At 43.5% G+C, this 25,411-nt stretch overlaps 1 protein-coding gene across 1 annotated transcript; it reads left to right on the top strand.

Moving 5' to 3' along the window:
• Positions 1-216: 216 nt before the first annotated feature.
• arr (low-density lipoprotein receptor-related protein 6) lies at positions 217-25,382 on the top strand. The gene is made up of 24 exons (XM_034969727.2): positions 217-506; positions 582-805; positions 1,277-1,467; positions 2,540-2,830; positions 7,362-7,543; positions 8,361-8,590; positions 9,474-9,644; positions 10,175-10,408; positions 11,154-11,295; positions 11,668-11,832; positions 12,579-12,723; positions 13,444-13,571; positions 13,680-13,833; positions 14,273-14,547; positions 15,518-15,751; positions 16,204-16,342; positions 17,333-17,608; positions 17,863-18,048; positions 19,714-19,885; positions 20,028-20,221; positions 20,712-20,867; positions 21,194-21,305; positions 21,695-21,897; positions 22,233-25,382. Exons 1-24 carry the CDS (start codon positions 416-418, stop codon positions 22,501-22,503), a joined length of 4,566 nt encoding a protein of 1,521 aa, XP_034825618.1. The 5' UTR covers positions 217-415; the 3' UTR covers positions 22,504-25,382.
• Positions 25,383-25,411: the final 29 nt, after the last annotated feature.

Raw genomic sequence — 25,411 nt, 5'->3', positions numbered from 1 at the left:
ATGTGTTTTATTATTTTATAGCTGTCGTATATTCAATGTACTCTGTGGCTGTATATTATAATAGGTACCTACTCTTTAATCCATAGGGCATAGAGCTTTTATTCCAGGGCCGTAAAATAAATTAAAAAAAAAAAAAAAGAGCTTTTATTTCTGGTCGGTAGCATAGAGTAGGATAGGATCACAGAGTACTTTTTACATGATAGGATGGACATTGGATACGTATAATATTTTGTTGATATTTCCGTTTGTTGAATTTCCTATCTTACTTGAAGAATAACTATACCATGTACTGTAAGATAGAATAAGATGAGTGTACATTTAATTTAATTCATTCCTTCCCGTGCCTTATAAGTTTAAGTGCAATAATACTTTAAACCCATGAGGAGGTTAGCGCTCGATTTCATTTGTTTTCATTATGACGAAGCGCCGAAGAATAGTTCAAGCTGACAAAATAATACAAAATGTTATGCATGTGTTCTGTTTGTTGATGTTTTTGCAATTAAAAGGTTCGTATTATTACAAACAAGTATGTGAGTGTAATATATTTCTTTTTACAAAAGGCCAATCTGTTTGTTTACCAGGCTACTACTCGAGCACAATTAATCCAGTATTATTGTATTCGACGGCGTCTGACATTCGAGTGGCAAATACATCTAAATTGGGCAAAATTAACGCAATAATCAAAGATTTAGAACAGGGGTCGGCTGTTGACTTCCTGTGCAAAAATAATTTAATATGCTGGTCGGATCAGACTGCGGAATTGATACAATGTATGGAGTACAACGACACACATTCTGGAGAAAAGGTACATGTAAATAATTCTCATAGACTCATCCTAAATCCTGTTTTGGTGGGTATGAGATATATGACTGTGGTATAAACTTGGCCATGGACACCTTGATAATATAAGCCAATTCTGAGTCAATTTTCTTCAAGATTGTTTACTCATAAATCTGTCAAAACAGACTCTGTTATGGTCTTAGAAGAAACATTATTTCCTCTCAGACCATAACAGAGTATAGAAAATATCCTACATGCAATCCTCTACAGTCCATTCTCGACCAATCAACAAGTCCTGCAGTGTACCAATAAACAAACCCGAATGTGTATGTGGTAGCACTTGGACATAATGTAGCTATCAATCTATTAGTGAAAGAATTGTCAGAATCAAATCATTAGATCTGGGGACTATCCCTTACATCCAAACTTACAAACTGTACCTCATAATTTTAGAGTAGAAAATGGCTGTTGATTATTTTAAATTTTATTGTTACAGATGAGAATAGTATCGGATGGCATAGTCACACCTACCGGTATAGCAATAGATTGGTACACAGATAAAATCTACTGGACAGATGGAGAAACAAATAGGATAGAAGTAATAAGTATAGGGCAAAAATATAGAAAAGTTTTATTTTGGACAGAGGTGGACCTAGCAAGGGCCATCGCTCTTGTTCCTAAGGAGGGGTAAGCCTATCTAGATACATATATATAAAAGGAAGAGGTCACTGATCTATGAACGCAAACTACTGGACGAATCAGGCTTAAGCACTAACATTACTAACATAACTATAAGGAAATATTGTTACTGACACACTAACTCTAGTAAATATATAGTTGTTAATTTAAATATTGACTCTTCTGGTCTGAAATAAAAGATTATTTATTTATTTATTTTAAGTTTGGCATGCAGATAGCTATTATGATGTAGACATCCGCTACGAATCGATTTTTGAAAATTCAACCCCTAGGGAGATAAAATAGGGGTTTGAAATTTGTTTAGTCCACACAGATGAAGTTGCTTTCGAACCCCTATTTTACCACATTAGAGGTTAATTTTTTTAAAATCCTTTCTTAGCAGATGTCATAATAGCTATCTGCATGCCAAATATCAGCCCGATCGGCCCAGTAGTATGAGCTGTGCGTAGATAGATCAGTCAGTCAGTCAGTCACCTTTTCGTTTTATGTATATAGAAGATTAAAGTTTAATGGTTTCTTAAATAATGGTAAAAAAAATTGAAAATATCTTAGAGGCCCTTAAAATTTAAGATCTCTTTAAAATTATTTATTTCTATGGTTAGATTTCTAGGGTTCTGTACCCAAAGGGTACAGAACCCTAGAAACCTTATTAGTTACTAGATGATGCCCGCGACTTCGTCCGCGTAGTTTCGGTTTTTAAAAATCCCGTGGGAACGCTTTGATTTGTCCTTCCCCGGGATTCAAGCTATCTCTGTACCAAATTTCGTCAAAATCGGTTGAACGGTTGGGCCTTGAAAGGCTAGCAGACAGACACACTTTCGCATTTTTAATATTAGTATGGAAGTATGGATTACTAAGCCGTTGCTGTCCGTCCTTCCGCCCATCCATCTGTCAGCACACTGTATCACGTGAACTGTAATAGAATGTGAAATATAACAATAACTTTAAAATTAAAATAAATTAAGTGTTATTTCTCATATGATGATACAGAACCCTTCGTGTAAGAGTCTGACTCACACTTGACTGACTTTATATGTATATCTTGACTTATTATTTGCAGATTAATGTTTTGGACAGACTGGGGTGAAATACCCAAAATCGAAAGAGCTGGTATGAACGGTGACCCAGCGACCCGCAAAGTTATCGTTAAAGATAATATATTCTGGCCAAACGGAATTACCATAGACTATAACAACAATTTGATATACTGGGTCGATGCTAAACTACAGTTTGTAGATATGATTGACTTCAATGGAAATAAACGAAAGAAAATAATAAAAGAGGGCTTGAAGTATCCGTATGCTTTGGCATATTTTAATGAAAAGCTATATTGGACTGATTGGAAGACATGGTAAGATGGTTCTCTGCTGTCATTACTTATTGTGTCTATCTATTGCGCTCTCTCCCATTCGTTGGTTCGTATAATTTCGGCGCTTATCTGTAAAAGGTTTCTACCTTTTATGCTTTTACTTCGTCCAAAACTTCGGCCCATTTTGAGCGAAGCCGAAGGTTTGGACGAAGCTGCAGATTCAATCGCACCTAAAGACGTAACCTAATTTTAGAGTATTCGCATGCTCTTCTTTCTAATGTAATATGAAAAGGACAGACGCAGTTTGACAGTTTTAAATTAATTTTTAGATGGTGAAACCCAGTCGCGAACCTACTGTTTACATTTGTATTGTGCACTAAAATTTAGAGTCTTTAAATGTGAAAGTCATGTTCCGTTCCTTTTTTAGCATTGTTAAAAAGAAAAGGATGCAGATACTCTAAATTTAGTTTAGAGAAAGACAAAGAAATCGGTTCCATTATATAAATTTTTTTTTTTTTTTTTTTTTTTTTTTAATAGATATAGCGAGCAAGCGAGCAGGCGGGTCACCTGATGTTAAGTGATTACCGCCGCCCATGAACATTTGCAGCACCAGAGGAGCCGCCGATGCGTTGCCGGCCTTTTAGGAATTTGTTGGTCCGCCCCTTGAATAACCCCATGTTATAATCTAGTGGGAACACCGCCGATGGGAGTTGGTTCCACAGTTTGCACGTGCGTGGAAAGAAGGATCTGGCGCAGCGGACGGTCGAAGTGCACCAGACACCCAGATGGTGAGGGTGAAATTCCTTACGGTGGCGCGCGGTGCGGTTGTAGAAAAAAGAGGGTGGAATGAGGTCAAAAAGCTCTTCAGAGCACTCCCCATTATACAGGCGATAGAACACGCATAGAGAGCTAACGTCTCTGCGGTGCTCCAGGCTTTCCAACGAGGCGGTTAGTTTGGGATCGTCCACAAGTCGAACAGCCCGCCTTTGGATCCGATCAAATGGAAGGAGTTGGTACTGGGGTGCTCCAGCCCAAAGGTGGGAGCAGTACTCCATGTAAGGGCGGACTTGCGCCTTATAGAGTAGGAGCCTATGCTCGGGCGCGAAGTACCGCTTTGCTCTGTTGAGCACCCCAAGCTTTTTGGAGGCTAATTTGGCCTTGCTTTCCAAATGATCGCGGAATTGAACCTCGCTCGAAATGTGGACTCCAAGGATCCCAATGCTGTTGGAAGGTGTGAGGGGAGTGCTCTGAAAGAGAAGAGGCAGTGTAAAAGGGGACTTCTTGGCGGAAAACGCGCAAACCTGTGTTTTAGTTGGGTTAAATTGCACTAGGTTTTGTGCGCCCCATTCTGACACTTTACCTAGGCAGGTTTCTATGTCAGACACAAGTTTGGCTCTACACTCCTCCAGCACTGCGCGAGAAAGCTGTGTATGTCCTTTGTACAGGGCATCACCCGTACTGTCATCCGCATAGCAATGGATGTTGTTGTGATGCAACATGTCATTGATATGCAGGATGAACAGTGTGGGCGATAGCACCGAGCCCTGAGGGACGCCAGCATTGATGGGTTTGAGTTCCGAGCAAAAACCGTCGACAGCGACCTTGATGCTGCGACCGTCAAGGAAACTGGCGACCCAATTACACAGCTTCACTGGTAGTCCGTAAGATGGTAGTTTCGATAGAAGTGCCTCATGCCAAACTCTATCAAAGGCTTTTGCAATATCAAGACTGACCGCCAGAGCCTCTCCCTTGCTGTCAATGGCTTCCGCCCAGCGGTGCGTGAGATAAATAAGAAGATCACCAGCTGATCGGCCGTGGCGAAAACCGTATTGACGATCACTGATCAGCTGGTGCTCCTCAAGATATCCCAGCAGCTGGGCGTTTATGATTTGCTCCATGACTTTGGACAGGAGGGAGGTAATCGCGATAGGTCGATAATTTGAGGGGTCCGAATGATTGCCTTTCTTCGGAATAGGGTGAACTAAGGCAGTCTTCCACGAAGATGGAACTGTGCCGGAGGAGTAAGACAGACGGAACAGACGAGTCAGGACGGGTGTCAGCTCAGGAGCACATATTTTGAGCACAACCGCAGGAATACCGTCCGGCCCACTCGCTTTATTGACGTCGAGAGAGAGGAGTGCCTTACGCACAGCTGTTTGGGTAAAGCGTATGTCACGCAGCGAGCTTTGACACCGCGGGATGGTAGGCGGTGTTCTCCCCCCGTCATCAAGCGTTGAATTGGCAGCAAATAGTGTGCCTAGAATTTCGGCTTTCTCTTTGGCGGTGTGGGCCAGTGTATCATCCGGTTTGCGCAAAGGTGGAAACGAGGAACACCAGAAGTTGCCTTGAATGGCTTTTGCCAGCGACCAGAACGCGCGGGAACCAGATGGCATTGCGACTAGTCTCTGTCCAATTCTGTCGACATGCTTGAATTTTGCCCTGGCAATGGCATTTTTGTAGGATCTAGAGGCAGCATTAAATTGTTTTTTCAGGATGGCGGTATTTGGTTCATTGTTGCGTTGTGCTGATAACCAGGATCGGTAAGAGGATTGCTTAAGGTTTGCAGCCCTCTTACAGGTCCCGTTAAACCATTTCTGTGCTCGCTCACCGGTGGGTATTAAAGAGTTGGGGATGAAGCAATCCATACCTTGGAGTATAGCGTCAGCAACGGCCACAGCACAGATGTTGGGGTCATTTACGGAAAAACAAAGCTGCCCCCATGGATATGAGGCGTAGAATTCGCGGAGACCATCCCAGTCAGCTGATTTGTAATGCCAAACTCTACGGCTACCGGTAGCACGCGTGCAAACGGATGATGGAAGTTGCACGGTGGTCTGTACCAAGCAGTGATCAGACGTCCCTAGCGGAGCATCGACACTAACTTGGTAGCCGGTAGGGTGAGTGGTGAGAAAAAGATCGAGAATAGAGGGGGTATGATCAGCGATATCGGGGATCCTAGTAGGTAGCGTAACCAGTTGGTTGAAGTCGTATGCCAGGACAAAATTATGGGCGCACCTCCCGGCGTGATCAGTGGTACGTGATCCTAGCCATTCCACATGGTGGGCATTGAAGTCCCCTAGGATCACCACCTCGGCGGAAGGAATATGCTCCTGTATATAGTCCACTGATCTTTGGACGTGGTCGAAGAGTCGGTCCGTCTCAGCGTTTCCGCTATGGGATCTGTACAGGCACGCATAGACTCGGGTTTGACCCCCGAAGTCCACGCGCAACCAAAGTAGAGATAGGCCCCCAACCTCTAGGGTGTACAGGCGTTGACCGCAAATATCCCCTCTAATATACACACACACGCCAGCGCGTGGCGAGAAGACATGTTCCAGTTTGTAGCCGGGGTAGTTTAGATACGAAGTATCGTCGGGGGGTGAGATTTGAGTTTCAGTTAGGAATAGTATAGCTGGCTTCGCCGTTTCAAGGTGATGATGAACGGCGTTTAGGTTGGAGTGCAACCCTCTAATGTTGCAAAAGTTCACACGGAATGTGGAACGAGGCGCCGCTGTATAACGATTCTTTCTGTTAATTTTTGGCATCATGTGTGTATATTAGGGGTTGATCGAAGAGGGGACCGGGTTGACGAATGTTGTAACAACGGTGGTCTCCAGGTCAAAGATGTAGAGTCAGCCGCTCCCGATCACGCAGGTAGAGTGAGTTACTGGCACGGGGGACGGAAGGGCCCCCAATCCGATCCGTTGAATGACCGGCGGGTTCCACTCCGGTCTCCCACTCCGGCACTCCGGTCATTCACCGGGCTTTTTTCGTCGGCGGCGGGGCAGCCTCCTAGGTCGGGAATCCTAGGTTCGGGCCCCCTACGGACCAACGGGCGGCCAGCGGACAACCGTTTCATCGGGTCTCCCTGGACCCCGCGCCAATATATCACGCCTACGGATACGAGAGGGCCTAATTCTCCACGACGGACCCAATGGCCACAGGAATTACACTATTCGGGGGGATGGGAGGGGGAACTGGCTCTCCAGCTCGCAGCCGGAACGCACAGGGTGCTTTGCGGCTGGTTACGACTGGAGTGTGGTCGCTAGCCAGGCGGATTCGGGATAGAATCCTACCACGAAGCAGACATACCATAGTGATTACGCTGTGCGGTATAAATACAGCGACCCATGAGTGGGACTGGGAGCGTCAGAGCCTCGTTAGCTGATTGGCAGGGTGCACCACGGGCAGGTGAGGTTGACTTTGGCCACTAGGATGGAATTCGGGCCACTTACACCCCAAATATCATATAATACACCATAAATTGATTATTTGAATCAGTCGCTTTATTTTCGAATTACCCATTCTTATAATTTTAGTTAGATATAATATCCGCTTTGTCTCATTCACTGAAAAATTAACCTTAATCATATTGTAAGAAGCTTTTCGTGTTTTAATTAAGCAACTATGTATTATGATTAAATATAATTTATTTTAGTTTTAATTTAATGTTGTTGTTGTTTTTTATTACTTTAAATTTAATTTAAAATAATAAAAAAATCTTTGTACAAAAAAATTTAATTCAACTCGTAAAAAAACAACAAAAAAAAAGAAACTATGTTTATTTTAATAGGGGAATATACACTTGGGATATATCAACCAATGGTGGTATAAAAGAGCTGATCAAATCTGACCCAGTGCCTGTGGACATTAAGGTGTACGACAGAAGCAGACAAGTGATGCCCACCGGAGACTATCCCTGCAAAGAGAACGAGGGGTGCTCACACTTGTGTCTGTTGGCACCTACTTCACCAGGTTAGTAGTTATAACTACCGCAAATTGCAATTGCGCTGGAACCTTGTCTCATTAACATCGAAATGACGTCATTTAGACGACTTAAATAAAGTAAAAATACACAATTAGCTTGAAACTTCAGTCTAGTGCTGACGTCACTAAAATGGCAGCCACGCGCATTAGCAATTTGCGGGACTAATATGAACTACTATTTTTTAATCTAAATATATAAAAGGAAAAGGTGACTGACTGACTGACTGATCTATCAAAGCACAGCTCAAACTACTGGACGGATCGGGCTGAAATTTGGCATGCAGATAGCTGTTATGACGTAGGCATCCGCTAAGAAAGGATTTTTGAATATTGAACCTCTAAAGGGGTGATAGGGGTTTGAAATTTGTGTAGTTCACGTGGACGAAGTCGCGAGCATAAGCTAGTTACCTAATAATAATGGAACTTGTAGAAGGTACCATTGATTGATTTTGACGACCTCCCTGGCGCAGTGGTAAGCACTGTAGTCTTGTTAGTGGGAGCTCCCGGGTTCGATTCCCGGCAGGAGTTTGGAATTTAATCATTTCCAAATTTCTGGTTTGGACTGGTGGGAGGCTTTGGCCGCGGCTAGTTACCACCCTACCGGAAGCGCCGTACCGCCAAGCGATTTAGCGTTCCCGTACGAATCCGTGTAGAAACCAAAGGATAATAGGTAATAGAAACTGCCATACCACTTCCAGGTTAGCCCGCATCTATCTTAGATTGCATCATCACTTACCACCAGGTGAGATTGCAGTCAAGGGCTAACTTGTATCTGAATAAAAAATAAACTATACCATGTTTTCAGGATATGTGTGCGCCTGTCCAACTGGCGTTATGCTAAAAGAAGGCAGCAACACAACATGCTACAACACGCCACAGTCTATGCTGCTAGTGGCGCAGAGATCCGTCATATCCAAGATATCGCTAGACTCCCCCGACTTCACTCCCTATACACTGCCCTTGAAGGACTTGAAGAGAGCTCTCACTGTTGACTTTGACCCTAAAAGCGAATACATCTATTGGGCTGATAGTCAGGTAAGGTTTTTATCATCATGATCAACCTATCGCCGGTTCAATACAGAGCACGGCGGGGTGATTACTTATCTCACGACAGGCGTAAATCTCGCGATCATTGCTGTCAAACGTCCGGCTAGAGAGAGACAGCAATAGCCACAAAGCAAAATAAGAAGAAGAAAAATAGAGACAGCAAATGAACTGTCGCATTGCTGCCGCTACTGCAACGTTTTACGTAATCACCCCACGGGTCTTCTCTCAAAATAAGAAGAGGTTTGGCCAAGTGTGGATTTGCAGACTTCACCTCTGCCTTCCTCATCCACCCACTTCCCGCTACCTTCTTAAGGTCAGTCCAGCGGGTTGGAGGTCGTCCCACTGTCCGCTTGCCGATACGCGGTCTCCACTCCAGAACACGTCTGCCCCAGCGGCTATCAGTTCTGCAGCAGACTATAAAATAAAATAAAATAAAATAAAATAGCCTTTATTCACTGATACACTAGTTTTACATCTTATATTACTAACTAAACGTATTACTAATTTCTTATTTCCTATTATTTAATTATCCTATCCTACATAATTTATTCTAAAAAAATTAGTAACACCAGCAGTTTACAGTTCAGGTTGTCCTCTTTGGACATAGGCCTCCTCTAGACTTCTCCATTTTTTCCTATCTAACGCTAGTCCGCGCCAACCCTTTGGCAGGTCATCCTCCCATCTCCTCTGTGGCCGTCCTCTCGCTCTCTTCCCATCTCTGGGGTACCAGTAAGTGACCTCTTTGGTCCATTTATCCTTTGGGGATCTGATCATATGGCCAGCCCAACGCCATTTAAGTTTCTTGATTCTTCTTGAGACATCTGGAATGCAGCAGACTAAGCAATAGTTTATTTATTATTATATTTTGCAGTCCAAAACCATATCCCGTGCGCGTTTAGACGGCAGCGAGCAGTCTGTGGTCATCCACAGCAACGGGGTGCCCGACAGCATAGCAATAGACCCCCTCGCGAGAAACATATACTGGACCGACCCCGTCTCTGACACTATCACCGTCGCTAGGCTGGATGGCAGCGCGAGGAAGGTGAGTAACTGTCAGTCAGTTAATAAACAACTGTTTACATTCTTTTTTAAGTTTCCGTACCCAAAGGATAGAACGGGACCCTATTTCTAAAACTCCGCTGTCCGTCCATTTGCCTGATAAACAGCCGTCTGTCCGTCTGTCACCAGGCTGTATTTCATGAACCGTGATAGTTAGACAGTTGAAATTTTCACAGATGATGTATTTCTGTTGCCGCTATAACAACGAATACGAAAAACAATAAAATAAATATTTAAGGGGGTCCCATACAATAAACGTGATTTTTTTTGCTCGTTTTTGCTCGATATTGATAAGGGCAATAGGTAGACGCTTTAAATATTCACAGAATATTTAGTTAAATATTCATTTTAGAAATAAATAAATTTGTTAAAATAAAACAAATATTCAAAGGGGACTCCCATACAACAGACGTGTTTTTTTTGTCTTTTTATAGAATGGTATGGAACCCTTCATACCAATCTAAAAAATCGGAGTCCGATACTAATGATATTATGTTTTTTCCAAAATTAAAGATCATAATCCACGACGAGCTATACTACCCGCGTGCTATAGCCCTCCACCCAACAGCGGGTTGGATGTTCTGGTCAGATTGGAACGAGAAGAAACCCAAGATCGAGCGCGCCAACCTGGACGGAACCGACCGGATACTGCTGGTGTCTGAAAAGCTCACTTGGCCCAATGGGATCGCTCTGGATACCGTTAATTATAAGCTATATTGGGGTGATGCAAGAACGCATAAGATTGAGGTATTCATCATCATCATCATCCAATAGACGTCCACTGCTGGACATTGGTCTCTTGTAGGGACTTCCACACGCCACGGTCTTGCGCCGCCTGGATCCAGCGGCTCCCTGCGACTCGTCTGATGTCGTCCGTCCACCTAGTGGGGGGTCTTCCAACGCTGCGTCTTCCGGTGCGAGGTCGCCATTCCAGCACCTTGGGACCCCAACGTCTATCGGTTGTACGAAATATGTGCCCTGCCTATTGCCACTTCAGCTTCACAACCCGTTGAGCTATGTCGATTACTCTAGTTCTCCTGCGGATCTCCTCATTTCTGATTTGATCACGTAGAGAAACTCCAAGCATAGCTCTCTCCATCGCCCGCTGACTGACTCTGAGCTTTGTTATGAAGCCCATAGAGAGATTGAGGTATTATTGAAAGCCATTTAAATCCATCCAATCTAGATGTAACAAGATAAAGTTGAAAACTAAAACCCGACTACGGTCATCTTAAGAAATGCTGAAATATTATAGTAAAATTGGATTTCTGTCGCTTGGTATATTTTAATAGCATACTTTATTTTATTAATGAACTCAGTATTTTTTCCTCTTTCATATGACATCCCACTCGATACAATAGCAAGACTTTTGTTGGTGGAACATACGTCATATCAATAGCACAAATTCAGCCAATCACAACAATTGAGATTGTAATAATGATTGATGTTTTACGATATCAGCCTACTGGTTAAAATAATGTGTTGGTACTAGGTGTGCAACATGGACGGATTAGAGAGACGGGAGCTTCACAGTAGCGACATTTTACACATCTTCGGACTGACACTGCTCGGGCAACATTTGTACTGGACGGATATGCAACGACGGACCTTGGACAGGATAAATAAAGATACAGGTATGTAAAATTAGAGAAACAATTGTTATGGCAGCCTACCTTCTTCTTCATTCTGGGCTGGTTTCCGCACTCAAACGTTTCCGTCTGTTGTGCGTCTGGCAGCCTACCTATACCTATCGTAGTTCACGAAATACGATACGGCCCGCTGACAGACAGACTGACGGACCATAGTACCATAGACATAGTACCCAAGGGACCATATTACTTGTAGCAGTGCACTTTATTTTATTAACCGACTTCCAAAAAGAAGGTCGTTCTCAACTCGGCCCGTTTTATTTCATATGTAGTTTGTCTATGTTTCATTTGAAATTTTAAAATTATGTGTCTGTTAATCTGGCCTTTAAAACTTAAAGCTTATAAACATTTTTTTAGGTTTAGAAAGGCAAGCGGTAGTGGAACAGATGGCTAACATGATGGGTGTAAAAGCGTTTCGCTTGGGCGAGCCTGTGGGCCACACGCCCTGTGCTGACAACAACGGGGGCTGTACGCATCTCTGCTTCAACCGACCAAAGGACTATGTCTGCAGCTGTCCATTAGGTGAGTGTGTGGTTGACACATGCACACACAGACATACATACATATGCATTAACACACAAATTAGACATACACGCCGGGCGCCGCGCGTCGTCGTGTACAATGCGAACACAGAATAGATCCCGCTATGCGGCCGCGCTCGACACCGACTTAGTACGCCAGACAGTCACGACTCACGACCGGCGCGCAGCTGCGGGTTGATGTTTCTTATAAGTGCTACGCATTTTGACTTGTATTCGTGTGTAATTGTAATCGTCTTACTTCCTAGTCGTAATTAGCTTTTCGCTTATACTGTCTTCTGCTTTTTTTCGCCTTCGCTTTACTTTAGTGCATCTGTGTGTCCTGATTAAACGAAACTTGTCAGTGAGTCGCTTGGTTTCTTTCCTCACACATAGATAAGAACCTCTATAAGTGTTATCATCATCAATATGAACCGAACCGAACTCACAATGTTACACCGTTCCAAAGTTACCCATAGCTACTGTACTAACTCAGTTGGTGATTCTTTTTGCCCTACACTATTTATTTTTCATAAAAATCTGGTAGCACTGGAAACGTCAAAAATGTTGTTTGATTAAAAATTCGACTATAGTCAATGTTACGTTCAAACTTTGCACACATGCATATTACAACTTTATGCATCGAATTATGTTCTTTGGTTAGTTGTTTAGTATTCGGTTGAAAATAGGCAAACTGTTTGAAGATACATTAACTACGTCTAACTCCTATCAATATTTTCTCCAATTCAGGCTTGGAACTGAGCAAAGATCGCAAGACGTGCATCGAACCGGAAGCGTTTCTAATATACAGCAGAAAGAACGTGATCGGGCGAATTAGTATTGAAAACGAAAACAACGACGCTGTTCTACCTATCAAAGAGTTGAAGGAAGTCAGGTAAGCAGTGTTGTTATCCAAAAGACAAAACTCATTCTGATTTCATAACTTTTGGATATAACCTTATATAATAATAATATTATATAATAATATAATCATTTATTTCAGGCAATTTTTACACCCATTTTAAATATAAACAGAATACAAATACATATACCAATGTACCAAATAAAATAGAATAGGATAAGTTAAAGTAATAAGACAAAAATACAATAAAATTTTATAGATAATGAAAGCTGACTGCCAATTTTTTATTATTTTTAGGGTTCCGTACCTCAAAAGGAAGAACGGAACCCTTATAGGATCACTTTGTTGTCTGTCTGTCTGTCCGTCTGTCTGTCAAGAAACCTACAGGGTACAATTCCCGTTGACCTAGAATCATGAAATTTGGCAGGTAGGTAGGTCTTATAAGCTGGCATTAGGGGAAAAATCTGAAAACCGTGAATTTGTGGTTACATTACACAATAAAAATTAAATTGTGGTCATAAACTAATAATTAGTATTTTTAATTTTCGTAGTAAGATAACTATATCAAGTGGGGTATCATATGAAAGGTCTTCACTTGTACATTCTAAAACAGATTTTTATTTATTTTTATGCATCACAGTTTTTGAATTATCGTGCAAAATGTCGAAAAAAGACGACTGTTGTACGGAACCCTCGTTGTGCGAGCCTGACTCGCACTTGGCCGGTTTTTTATAATATTATTTTATTTCACAGTGCTTTAGCTGTTCATGTATCGGGTTCAAAAATCTATTGGTCTGACAGCAGAACGAAAACGATAAACCGATGTTCTATTAATGGATCTGATATAGAGAAAATACTTGAGTGGATGGGTTTGGTGGAAGGTAAGTAATGATTAGCTTAGTGAAAATATGTATTCCTCTTAATAATATAATCTTTCAAATATAAAAACTAATAATTAGCACTTTTTTATAGAATATCTTTTATTCTAGGTTTAGCAATAGATTGGTCAGGTCAGAACATTTACTGGACGGACACGGCGTCACAACGGATAGAAGTCGCTCGTCTTGACGGCTCTAGTCGACGCACGCTCATATGGCAGGGGCTGAAGAAACCTAAGAGCATTGTCTTGGACCCAAGGAAAGGGTAAGTATTGATAAAATCACGGATAAATATATATATATTTTTTTTTTTTTATATAAATATAATTATTATATGCACTTAACTAGCTGATGCCCGCGACTTCGTCCGCGTGGATTTAGTTTTTAAAATCCCGTGGAAACTCTTTGATTTTCTGGGATTAAAGTATCTTATGTCGCTCTCCACCTTTTTAACTATATCCTCCGTTGTGGCTTGATTGAAGGACAAACCCACAAACAAAACACTCGCATTTTATAATATGAGTAGTGATTGTTAATAATCGTTACAGTAAACATAGTTTTTGAATTATCCTGAAAAATGTCGAAAAAATACGACTGTAGTACGGAACCCTCATTGCGCGAGCCTGACTCGCACTTGGCCGGTTTTTTGATTTAAATCTACTTTCGTGACGCGAGTAGTGACATAAAACATCTTTTTATTTCAGCTACATGTACTGGTCGGAACTTGGGTCAAAGAGCATAAAGCGGGCCACTATGGACGGGGGTTCCCCTACGATCTTATTCGAGCAAGTGGGCCGCGTCCACGCCTTGGCCATAGACTACGACAAGCGTGCCATATACTGGGCGGCCTTAGACCCACCTGTCATAGAGTTTGCGTTCTTAAACGGCACGGGAAGGAAAGTGTTGGCTGATAATATACCGATGCCGTACGCGATAGCTTTGTATGGAGATCGAGTGTTTTGGGGCGATTGGAATACTGGTAAGGGTTTTCAAAATACTTGGTGACTCTTAAGGTGATTTGGTAGACCCAGCCGCGAAAATTCAAATTTTAGTTAGTTTTTCGAAATTTTGTTCCTGAAAGATAATTTTCTGAATTTTCCCAGACTTGCACAAATATGAAGTAAGTTAGTATTTTTGACCAAAGTTTTATGGAAAAACATGTAGATGCATAAATGCTATGCGCGCAAAACCATACCATAACCATAAGCCTTCGATGTATGATTAGTGTACTATTTTCGAAAAACTAACTAAAATTTGAATATTCGCGGCTGGGCCTATCAAATCACCTTAAATGTACACATTATATTCTGTAGTCTTATAATGAATACATATACAATTTATTTTGTCCCTGTTATATTATTTTGGTCGTCCGATTTGGTTTGATAACACTTCACATAACTATGGAATCAAGTCCCTTCGGCGGTGTTCCTACTAAATTATAACATGGAGTTATTCTATCGGATATTTTCAATATATTAAGAAACTATGTCATAATTATAATTTTTTTTTAAATTCAGATACAAGTTAGCCCTTGACTGCAATCTCACCTGATGGTAAGTGATGATGCAGTCTAAGATGATAGCGGGCTAACCTGGAACATTAAATGTTCCCTAAATTCTATTTTTAAAAACAAAATAAATTGTCGCGAACGCAGTTGAAATTCCACGAACACGTACGAAGCGATTTGGTTCCTCGTTTCTAATTCAAATCGCTATCATAAAGGTACCTTCAAGTCAAAAGTGAAATAGGTACCTTTAAGTCAAAAGTAAATAGACATCTTCTAGGCAAGCGCACTCCACCTTAGGCTGCATCATAACTTGCCAGCAAGTCTAACTGCAGCCAAACGCTAGTCTATAAGTCTATAAATTAAAAAAAACTACTAAATCATCCGTACTACCTTCGACCCTTTTCAGCTGATCGTATATCATAATTCTCCCTCTGTTCTATAGGCCTTATAGAAGCATCAAAGAAAACTGACGGCACGAACCGCAAAACGATCCACAACCAACTGGACTATATCTCTGATCTGAAAGTGTACCATCGGGGTCGAGACACACTGTCCAACCAGTGTGGGGTGGACAACGGGGGCTGTTCACACCTGTGTCTGCCCTTGCCTAACAACGACTACCGCTGTGCGTGCCCTACACACTATCGGCTTAATAGAGACAACCTTACTTGTTCAGGTGTGTAAAAAATATCCTATTAAATTTTAAGATAATCGTACGTCATCTTTAATGAGGGTTGAAGTGTATCATCAGGGACGAGATACACTGTCCAACCAGTGTGCCCTTTAGTTGTGAAGTAGGGAAAAAAACAGGTTCGTGGAACGCCAGATAGAAACGCAACTAGTCTGTCTCACTCACTCAAGGCCTTTACCGACAGCACCCGATCTGTTCCGACACACTACTGAACGCATGCGTTTTTTGTAACCAATGGTCGCCCGTGTATACCTTCAGCGATCTGTGCTTCCTACCAATTTTATGATCCGGTTTAAAACAAGAGTTATTAGGCAAACGCGTCCGGCGTCCCATCTTAGGCCACATCATCACTTTCCATCAGGTGTGATTGTGGTCAAGCGTGTACGTATGAATTTAAAGGCGCCGCGTTTATTTCTCAAACTCAATTTATTTTTCAGAACCAGAAGAATTCCTATTATTCGCACAAAAGAACGCGGTTGGTCGTATTTTGACAGCCAACGGCGAATGCAATGACGCTTTCATACCTTTGACGGGCTTGAAAAGCGTGCGAGCTGTCGAATACGATCCCATCAACAAGTAAGTTTGATATCTTTTTTTTATTTATAACTAGCTTATGCCCGCGACTTCGTCCGCGTGGACTACACAAATTTTAAACCCCTATTTTACACCCTTAAGGTTGATCTTTAACTATGAGATTTTAACATAAATGAGCTTAGTAAAATATGTCATACTGCTAATTGCAAAAATGTTAACTACAAAACTTCTTTATAGACACTTCAAAACTGACAGACTTTCATACAAACTTCAAACCCCTATTTTACCCCTGTAGGGGTTGACTTTTGAAAAATCCTTTCTTAGCGGATGCCTACGTCATAATAGCTATCTGCATGCCGAATTTCAACGCGATCCGTCCAGTAGTTTGAGCTGTGCGTTGATAGATCAGTCAGTCAGTCAGTCAGTCACCTTTTCCTTTTATATTTTTTTTTTATAATCAAGCGTTTACCAGATAATGTACATTGTTTGTCTCTCGCCAATCTGGTGAGAGCCAGTTTGTTGGCGTTCTAATCTCATTATTTTCTATCTAATCTAATTATTTTCGTAGGATTCCTGGTAGGCCATCTATTGTATACTGTCTGTGAACTACTGTTCTTTTTAAATGACTTCAAACAAAGGAGGTTATGTATTTGATTCGTGTGTATATGTATGTATGCTCGCGATTATCTCAAAAACCAAAGAACCGAACTTTATTACCTATTATCTCCCAAAGCCACCATGATCCAAACAAACGTTCCTCCGTGCATCCCTGAGAGTTCTCCATAATGTTCTCAAGGGTGTGTGCCAATCCGCTCTTGGCCAGGGTGGTAGAATATGGCCAGAACCCTTCTTATTCTGAGAGGAGACCCGTGCTCTATAGTGAGTTGGTCATGGGTTGATCATGATGATATAGGTACGTAGATGCAAACGGGCATATTATAAGTACCTAGGTAGCTGGTCTTATTTATTAATTTACTTATTTATTAAACAGATGGTATTTAGGTTTAATTTTGATGCGAAAAATTCTTCCAGGCACCTGTATTGGATGGATGACGAATCCCACTCAATACGGCGGGTACCCATCTCGTATTCGACTACATCCGTCGTCAATGACGCAGTGACCATCGTCACTGGTCTCACCCGTCCATTCCACATGGTCTTAGACATACTCGGCCGGGCTCTATACTGGACCTGCTTAGACACAGACTCGATAAATATCACCTCCATCGATAACAACTCTTCGATTGGTGTCATATTGCGAGGCGAGAAAATGATGCCGCGACATTTGGCTTTCCATCAAACGAAAAGGTATGTTTAATAATTATTATAGTTGAGTTTTGTGCAAACTACTTTTTACCCTACTACGGCAAAGCCAAAAGGAAGGGTTATGATTTGTATGAAGCTATTTATATGTGTATGTATCCAAAGTGCGGTCGGCCTATAGCTCGTCTTGGTGTTGCATTATCTAGCTGTCGCGTCGCTATATCAAACTAAAATGTGTACCTGTGCTAACAAGAAAACTACTTAGAGCAATAAAAATTAAAGGAAGAACTCGCTTGTAGGATCTTAATATGGAGCGACGCGGGCCTCGGCGCGATCATGCGCGCGAACGTGGACGGAACTTCGCGCGCGGAGCTCGCACGCGTCAGCAACGTGACTGCGCTGACGGTGGAGCAGAACAGCGCCACGGTGTACTGGGCCGTCGCGCGCCAGATACACGCGTTGGACCTCGACTCGCCTAGCAACAGGTTAGTGTCCTTGGACGGCACATCGCGCGTGGAGCTCGACGCGTCAGCAACGTGACTGCGCTGACGGTGGAGCAGAACAGCGCCACGGTGTACTGGGCCGTCGCGCGCCAGATACACGCGTTGGACCTCGACTCGCCTAGCAACAGGTTAGTGTCCTTGGACGGCACATCGCGCGTGGAGCTCGCACGTGTCAGCAACGTGACTGCGCTGACGGTGGAGCAGAACAGCGCCACGGTGTACTGGGCCGTCGCGCGCCAGATACACGCGTTGGACCTCGACTCGCCTAGCAACAGGTTAGTGTCCTTGGACGGCACATCGCGCGTGGAGCTCGACGCGTCAGCAACGTGACTGCGCTGACGGTGGAGCAGAACAGCGCCACGGTGTACTGGGCCGTCGCGCGCCAGATACACGCGTTGGACCTCGACTCGCCTAGCAACAGGTTAGTGTCCTTGGACGGCACATCGCGCGTGGAGCTCGCACGCGTCAGCAACGTGACTGCGCTGACGGTGGAGCAGAACAGCGCCACGGTGTACTGGGCCGTCGCGCGCCAGATACACGCGTTGGACCTCGACTCGCCTAGCAACAGGTTAGTGTCCTTGGACGGCACATCGCGCGTGGAGCTCGACGCGTCAGCAACGTGACTGCGCTGACGGTGGAGCAGAACAGCGCCACGGTGTACTGGGCCGTCGCGCGCCAGATACACGCGTTGGACCTCGACTCGCCTAGCAACAGGTTAGTGTCCTTGGACGGCACATCGCGCGTGGAGCTCGCACGCGTCAGCAACGTGACTGCGCTGACGGTGGAGCAGAACAGCGCCACGGTGTACTGGGCCGTCGCGCGCCAGATACACGCGTTGGACCTCGACTCGCCTAGCAACAGGTTAGTGTCCTTGGACGGCACATCGCGCGTGGAGCTCGCACGCGTCAGCAACGTGACTGCGCTGACGGTGGAGCAGAACAGCGCCACGGTGTACTGGGCCGTCGCGCGCCAGATACACGCGTTGGACCTCGACTCGCCTAGCAACAGGTTAGTGTCCTTGGACGGCACATCGCGCGTGGAGCTCGACGCGTCAGCAACGTGACTGCGCTGACGGTGGAGCAGAACAGCGCCACGGTGTACTGGGCCGTCGCGCGCCAGATACACGCGTTGGACCTCGACTCGCCTAGCAACAGGTTAGTGTCCTTGGACGGCACATCGCGCGTGGAGCTCGCACGCGTCAGCAACGTGACTGCGCTGACGGTGGAGCAGAACAGCGCCACGGTGTACTGGGCCGTCGCGCGCCAGATACACGCGTTGGACCTCGACTCGCCTAGCAACAGGTTAGTGTCCTTGGACGGCACATCGCGCGTGGAGCTCGCACGCGTCAGCAACGTGACTGCGCTGACGGTGGAGCAGAACAGCGCCACGGTGTACTGGGCCGTCGCGCGCCAGATACACGCGTTGGACCTCGACTCGCCTAGCAACAGGTTAGTGTCCTTGGACGGCACATCGCGCGTGGAGCTCGCACGCGTCAGCAACGTGACTGCGCTGACGGTGGAGCAGAACAGCGCCACGGTGTACTGGGCCGTCGCGCGCCAGATACACGCGTTGGACCTCGACTCGCCTAGCAACAGGTTAGTGTCCTTGGACGGCACATGATGATGATTATCGCTGTTGTTGTTGCAGACGTGTGGTATGGCAGGGCGGCTGGGTGGGCGCCCTGGCCGCGTTCGGCGGCGCGCTGTACCTGTGCGGCAGTGAGCGCATGCCCATGCGTCTGCCGCTGCACCGCCGTGACGCGCCCGCCGCGCCGCTGCCGCACCTCGCGAGACTGGTGGCTGCCATACCTGTACATCGGGTGAGTAACGCTGGTTATACACGAGCAAGTTTACCGTCAAGTTTGCAGCGGACTTGAAGCGGCTTTCTTTGTCTTCTGAGCTTTCTTGTGAGGTCCTTGTTAGCGATCAAAGTGAGCAATAATTCCTAACTTGTAAACGCAGGTGGCCCGCGAGCACCCGTGCTACGGCGGGCGTGCGTGCGGCGGCGCGCTGGGCGCCTGCGGCGCGGGTGGCGCGTGCGGCTGCGGGCTGCAGTGCGCCGCGCGCCGCGCGTGCGCCGCCGGCCAATTCTTATGCGACGCGCCCGCGCACAGCGCCGACCCGCCCGACGCGCACTGCATACCCGCCGACTGGAAGTGAGTAGTAGGAAGACGCGATAGGCATACATGCAAGCGTGTTACGTTGCGTTACTGTTGCCTACGCTGCAAACAGAAACGCGCACTCCTCGACATTTGTCGCTTAAGCCACTTCATACTAACCTTTCTCCAACGTAGGCGTTCGTCGAACATATGCGCACAAGCGCAGCGTGGACGCCGCGCCTATGCTACGCGACTCCCACCTCAGCGCGTCAGGTACAATCACGAACGCATGTTACTCTACAATATAGCACAAAATAATAATAATTTTCACTTGGTCGCAAATTCTATAAAAATAGCCCTTAGGTACATGTTTTATTCTTTTGTTTTCGTAATAATTTACCCACAGTTAACCACAGTACCAACACCACACAGCGTCTGAGTGACGCTAACTCAGCGATCAACGTTCGTGCAGCGTTAGCTTTGCGTAGTCGCGTTCTTTTATTTTATTTTTTGTTTTTTTGTAATTGATACAATGCTTTTGTTACAGATGCGACGGGCAGCGCGACTGCCCGGACGGGTCGGACGAGGCGCGCTGCGACGCGTGCGCAGGCCTGCGCTGCGCGGACGGCTCGTGCGCAGCTGCGCTCGGCGGCTGCAGCACCGGCACCTACTGCGCGCACGCGCCGCTGCCGGACGCCTTCAGGTAAGCGCAGCGCACACTTGCCGACAAAATTCGTTTGCGCAGAAAAGCGCAACTTAACGTCGACTAAAACCGAATGCACACCAATGAAATACAGCCCTTATTCCTTGACGTTAAGATTTTAAACACAATAACAACAGAGACTCGTGTTGCCTCGCTCATAATCCGCGCGTAGGCATCAACCAGTGGACGGACGCACGCTACATATAATCGGTTGAAATATATACGCGCCATTAAAAAATAAAATAGATTTCTGCGCAGGTACATCAGCGTAACTCTGCGATGCGACTTATAAAATGGTAATGCTGTACAAAATGTTCATTGTTCAGATGTGACGAACGCTTGTGCCTGGCGCCGCGGCTGGTCTGCGACGGCCACGCGCATTGCGAGGACGGCGCAGACGAGGCGCCCTCCATTTGCGAGTTTCTGCATAAAGATCAAGTATGTACTGTATAAATATAACTATTTTTAAGAAGGTTTATGATTTGTTTTTTTTTTTTGCATTTAGTAAGTGTTAGGGAGTTAATGGGCTACATGCAGCTTGCAACTATATACGTACTTTCGGCACCGCTCCCTCTTCACACATCGCAGCGACAGGAGATGTACGATACTCGTAACAATTTTTGCCGCAAAAACGTTGCTATGCCATTAACTTCATCAAACCACCAATTAGGAACTTGTTATTTTACTCGACTTTTTATATTTAGTATAGACTGGACTGGACTTGCCAAGCCGGTCAAGACTACTTTCTCTGAAAAATGCGTAGGTATGAGCTTCGCTTCTGACGGGCGTCCCCAAGCCTGGCATTTTTTATATTGTACACTGTACAGGTAGTAGCGGTGGGTGCAAGCCCGGGCGGGCAGTCTCACGCGTTGGTGGCGTGCGGTGCGGTGGCGGGCGTGGGCGCGGCCGTGGGCGCCGCGTGGGCCGCGCTGCGCCGCTTGCGCCGGGCGCGCCGCCCGCACCACGCGCAGCGCAACTTCCCGCTGGTCAAGCCGCCGCCGCTCGCCCGAGCCTCGCTGCCCTCCTCCGAGTGAGTGCTACTGTCTTCTACTACTACCAAGTCATAGTAGACATTAATTATGTAATGATAGAAGTTTTCTTGGGATAAACATACAGTGGTTACCAGATCTTTCCATATAAAACTGGACCAAAAGAACGAGATTTCGACTCTTTCAGTTATCTGATAGATGTTAGTGAAAAAAATCGGGGCTGACGGAAAAAAAGTGTCATTCCTGAGGTTTTCGGGGCATGATTACGAAAATGACGTCCATTTAAAATCCAAGATGGCTTTCGTATTTATGCTGTGGTATTTTGTAATTATTTTCGCAATACAAATAAATGATCTTAATTTTTATTTCCACATAGAATAAGCGCGACCGGGTCCGGTTCAGCGGGTTCAAACTCGGCCGGATCAAACTCTGCATCGGATAGCTTATGCGGTCGCTACCCTCGACCGACCGCCAACCCACCCCCTAGCCCGGCCACGGCGTCCGGCGGGAGGCGGCGCGCATATCGCCACTACCGAGCATCGAACCGACCGCCCCCTCCAACGCCGGCTTCTACTGACGCGAATGAATCGGAGACTGAACCAGCCGGGCGCGCACCGCCGCCTTCGCCCGCACCGCTCCTGTACTAATACGAACCGCTAGGGTTCTGATACGAACCGCTAAGGTTCTGATACGAACCGCTAAGGTTATGCTACGAACCGCTAGGGTGTGGAATACCCTTCTGGTGTCAGTGTTTCTTGCCAGGTATACCTATAATACAAAGCAAGAGTGAATAGGCATCTTCTAGGTGAACGCGCTCCAACCTTGACCTTATCATTGCTTTTCTAAGCATGATTGTCGTCAAGCGCAAGCTTATTACGCAATAAAAAAAACGGTGTTAAGATGCGTTTCCATTAAATTGGAGAGAGTACACCGTATAGCTGTGTATAGTGTGTGAGTGAGATGAAATGATAGTGCCGCTTTTTACTTTACTGTTCGTTTCTTTATTGGCACGCGATATAAAACATAGCCTCACTTATATGGAAGGCAACGTACATAATGCCACTAGTCACTACCAAGCATCGAAATGATGAAGGAAAACATCGTGAGGAAACCTGCATGTCTAAGTTTTTGTTAGAAAGTTCTCGAAGGTTTGTAAAATCCGCACTTGGTCCGCTTAAACTACTGAATGAAACTTATTTTTGTTCTTAAAAATAATTGTGTTGGCAATCCTGAAGTAAGTTTGTTAAATCTGTATCTCAGGTCCCCTACAAATCTATTCAAATATTGTAATAATCGTTATTTTGAATTGTAGTATTTTCTATGTGTCAAAATCTATAGGGATATAGCCTATGTATAACGCCTGGTAGATCTTTTGTACTTGATCTACATTCTAGATAGTCTAGAAATATTTTTCAAAAAGCCATTATATCTATGTACTTATACTCTATCCGCGGAAAGCGCTCTCTCTTTTATGTAATCCCATACAAATGCATAAGAGATTTTTGCCATAGAGGCAAAAATCGCAGTGGCAAACATTTTCTCAAAAAACATTGGAAATTCAATTCGAAAATGGTTTCGAAAAACATTCTAAATTCAATTAGAAAACATAGTTTCGTTTGTGATTGGTTGGTGACTGAAACTGACTTGGTGAAAATGGTTAGAGATTGAAACTTTTGCCTCTATCATTTGGATTGGATTACGTAACAGAGAGAGTGCTATGCTAACTTCTTTCCGCAGATAGAGTATAGTATAAGATTTTAAAACTCACCAACTTTGATAGACTTCGAGTGTCGAAACATAATGTCAGAGTAAGATGGACCTAAAGGAATTGGGTATTTGACTACATCAAAAATAAATTATTTCTCAATTATTATTAAATAGAGGGTCTTCCAAAACAACTCAAATCCACGTCCTTTGTTGGTTTTAAGTGTAATAACCATTTTAAATTATCGATTAAACTAAAAAACACGTCGAATGATTGTGACGTCACACACCAGGATTTCATAGAATCTCGCATACTAAGCGCGCGTTTTGACGTTTGATAAAAAGTAACTGATTTGACTAGTTGTCAAATAAAAATTCATTACCACCGATTTTAATTTAGTAAGGATTCCGCTTGGAGCGCTGGCTGTAGATATACAAATGAATTTTAGCTTTAAAACAAGGCAGTTAAGGTCCATTTTATTGATACGCTGAAGTGTTTCGACGCTCTAACTCTGCGAACTTCGGTGATTTGTAAAATGTTATACTAAGCACACTGGTATGAATTTTCAAATTGGTGCTATTTCACTGTTCGTGCCTCATAGCTAGTAAAATAGTTACTGAATCTTGTAAATAAAATTGTATCTATTAATGTAGACTTTGTAAATAAATGTTTGATTACTTATAATTAAGTAATTTGTAAAAAAAAAACTATTGTAAGAATATTAAAATGAAAATCAAAGCCTAAATATAATATTGTTTTCTATGATATAATTATTATATTATTATCACATCATTGTGTTTTATAAACATAACAACTATATTTAACTTAATTCTTAAATAATAAAGTATAAGCATTCAAACTAATTTTATTATATTATTTAGTTAGTGAAATATGTGACATAAATACTGCATACTTAACTAAATTAATATTTTTATTATTAAAATAAAGTTTGTACTGAAATTTATTGTCACATTAATGCCTAATTTGACCAAGAAAATCAATCATGGTTTAGTTGACATTCTTTGTATCTCTCCTTTTTGAAAATCGTGTATGTCATGTGCCAAAAAGGGATAGCATTACAATGTAACTAAACCCCAAACGGAGGTTAAATACTTGGTGAAGTTGTGTCTAAACCTCTCTAAATTATTATTACGTTAGTTGCGATCAGAATCAGTACCATTGGAGCATTAATCTAAAATATCACAAAGTAAACTGAACTTTATCTCCACTAGTGTAAAGCAAAATCCGAAAAAGAAGTGTGAATAAACCATTAAACGCGCGTGGATTTGTTTTTGTTTGTTGTATTTATATTTCACAAATATGTACCTTATGTAGTGTGAATAACATTTATTTTACTTTGCAACATATTAAAAATGACGCGGCGTCGCTTTCACTACCCGGCAATTTAAGTACCATGACAATCACAAATTGAAAACTAATTACTTACTTATCATTAGATACTACAATTATTCTATGTGGTACTGTTGTTGATTTACAATACCTAAGCAAAAGTAATTAGATAATATTATGTAAGTATGAAAAATTAAAAAAGAATTATTTAAAATGACGCATTTTAACGTTTTTGCATTAATTATTATCAATACTTATATGTTTTGTTAGTGAAGAACTATTAATCTGTAAAACTATTTTAAGTTTAAATCTATGTTAATGTGACGATAACAACATCGCCTTGGAAGATTGTACCTACGCACCTATTAAGTAATGTACCTAATAATAATAATTAATCTTATTCACCTACTACATCAGACTGAGTTTGTCATTTTTACTAGGTATTACTTAAATAAAACTTTGTGTATGTTATTTTTGTTTGGATTTTTTTTTATAAAAAT

Source organism: Maniola hyperantus, chromosome 6 (assembly GCF_902806685.2).
Source record: "Maniola hyperantus chromosome 6, iAphHyp1.2, whole genome shotgun sequence".
In the NCBI taxonomy this organism is placed as follows: domain Eukaryota; kingdom Metazoa; phylum Arthropoda; class Insecta; order Lepidoptera; family Nymphalidae; genus Maniola; species Maniola hyperantus.
The sequence above is the reverse complement of the archived record's forward strand: the minus strand, read 5'-3'. Positions and strand labels throughout refer to the sequence as shown.

What these genes read in the sequence shown, in the direction of transcription:
- arr (XM_034969727.2), top strand. Translation starts at nt 416, where the DNA reads ATGACGAAGCGCCGAAGAATAGTTCAAGCTGACAAAATAATACAAAAT. An exon ending in GCTCTTGTTCCTAAGGAGGG is followed by an intron (nt 1,468 to 2,539) that starts GTAAGCCTATCT and finishes TATTATTTGCAG; the next exon opens with ATTAATGTTTTGGACAGACT. An exon ending in AGACAACCTTACTTGTTCAG is followed by an intron (nt 15,752 to 16,203) that starts GTGTGTAAAAAA and finishes TTTATTTTTCAG; the next exon opens with AACCAGAAGAATTCCTATTA.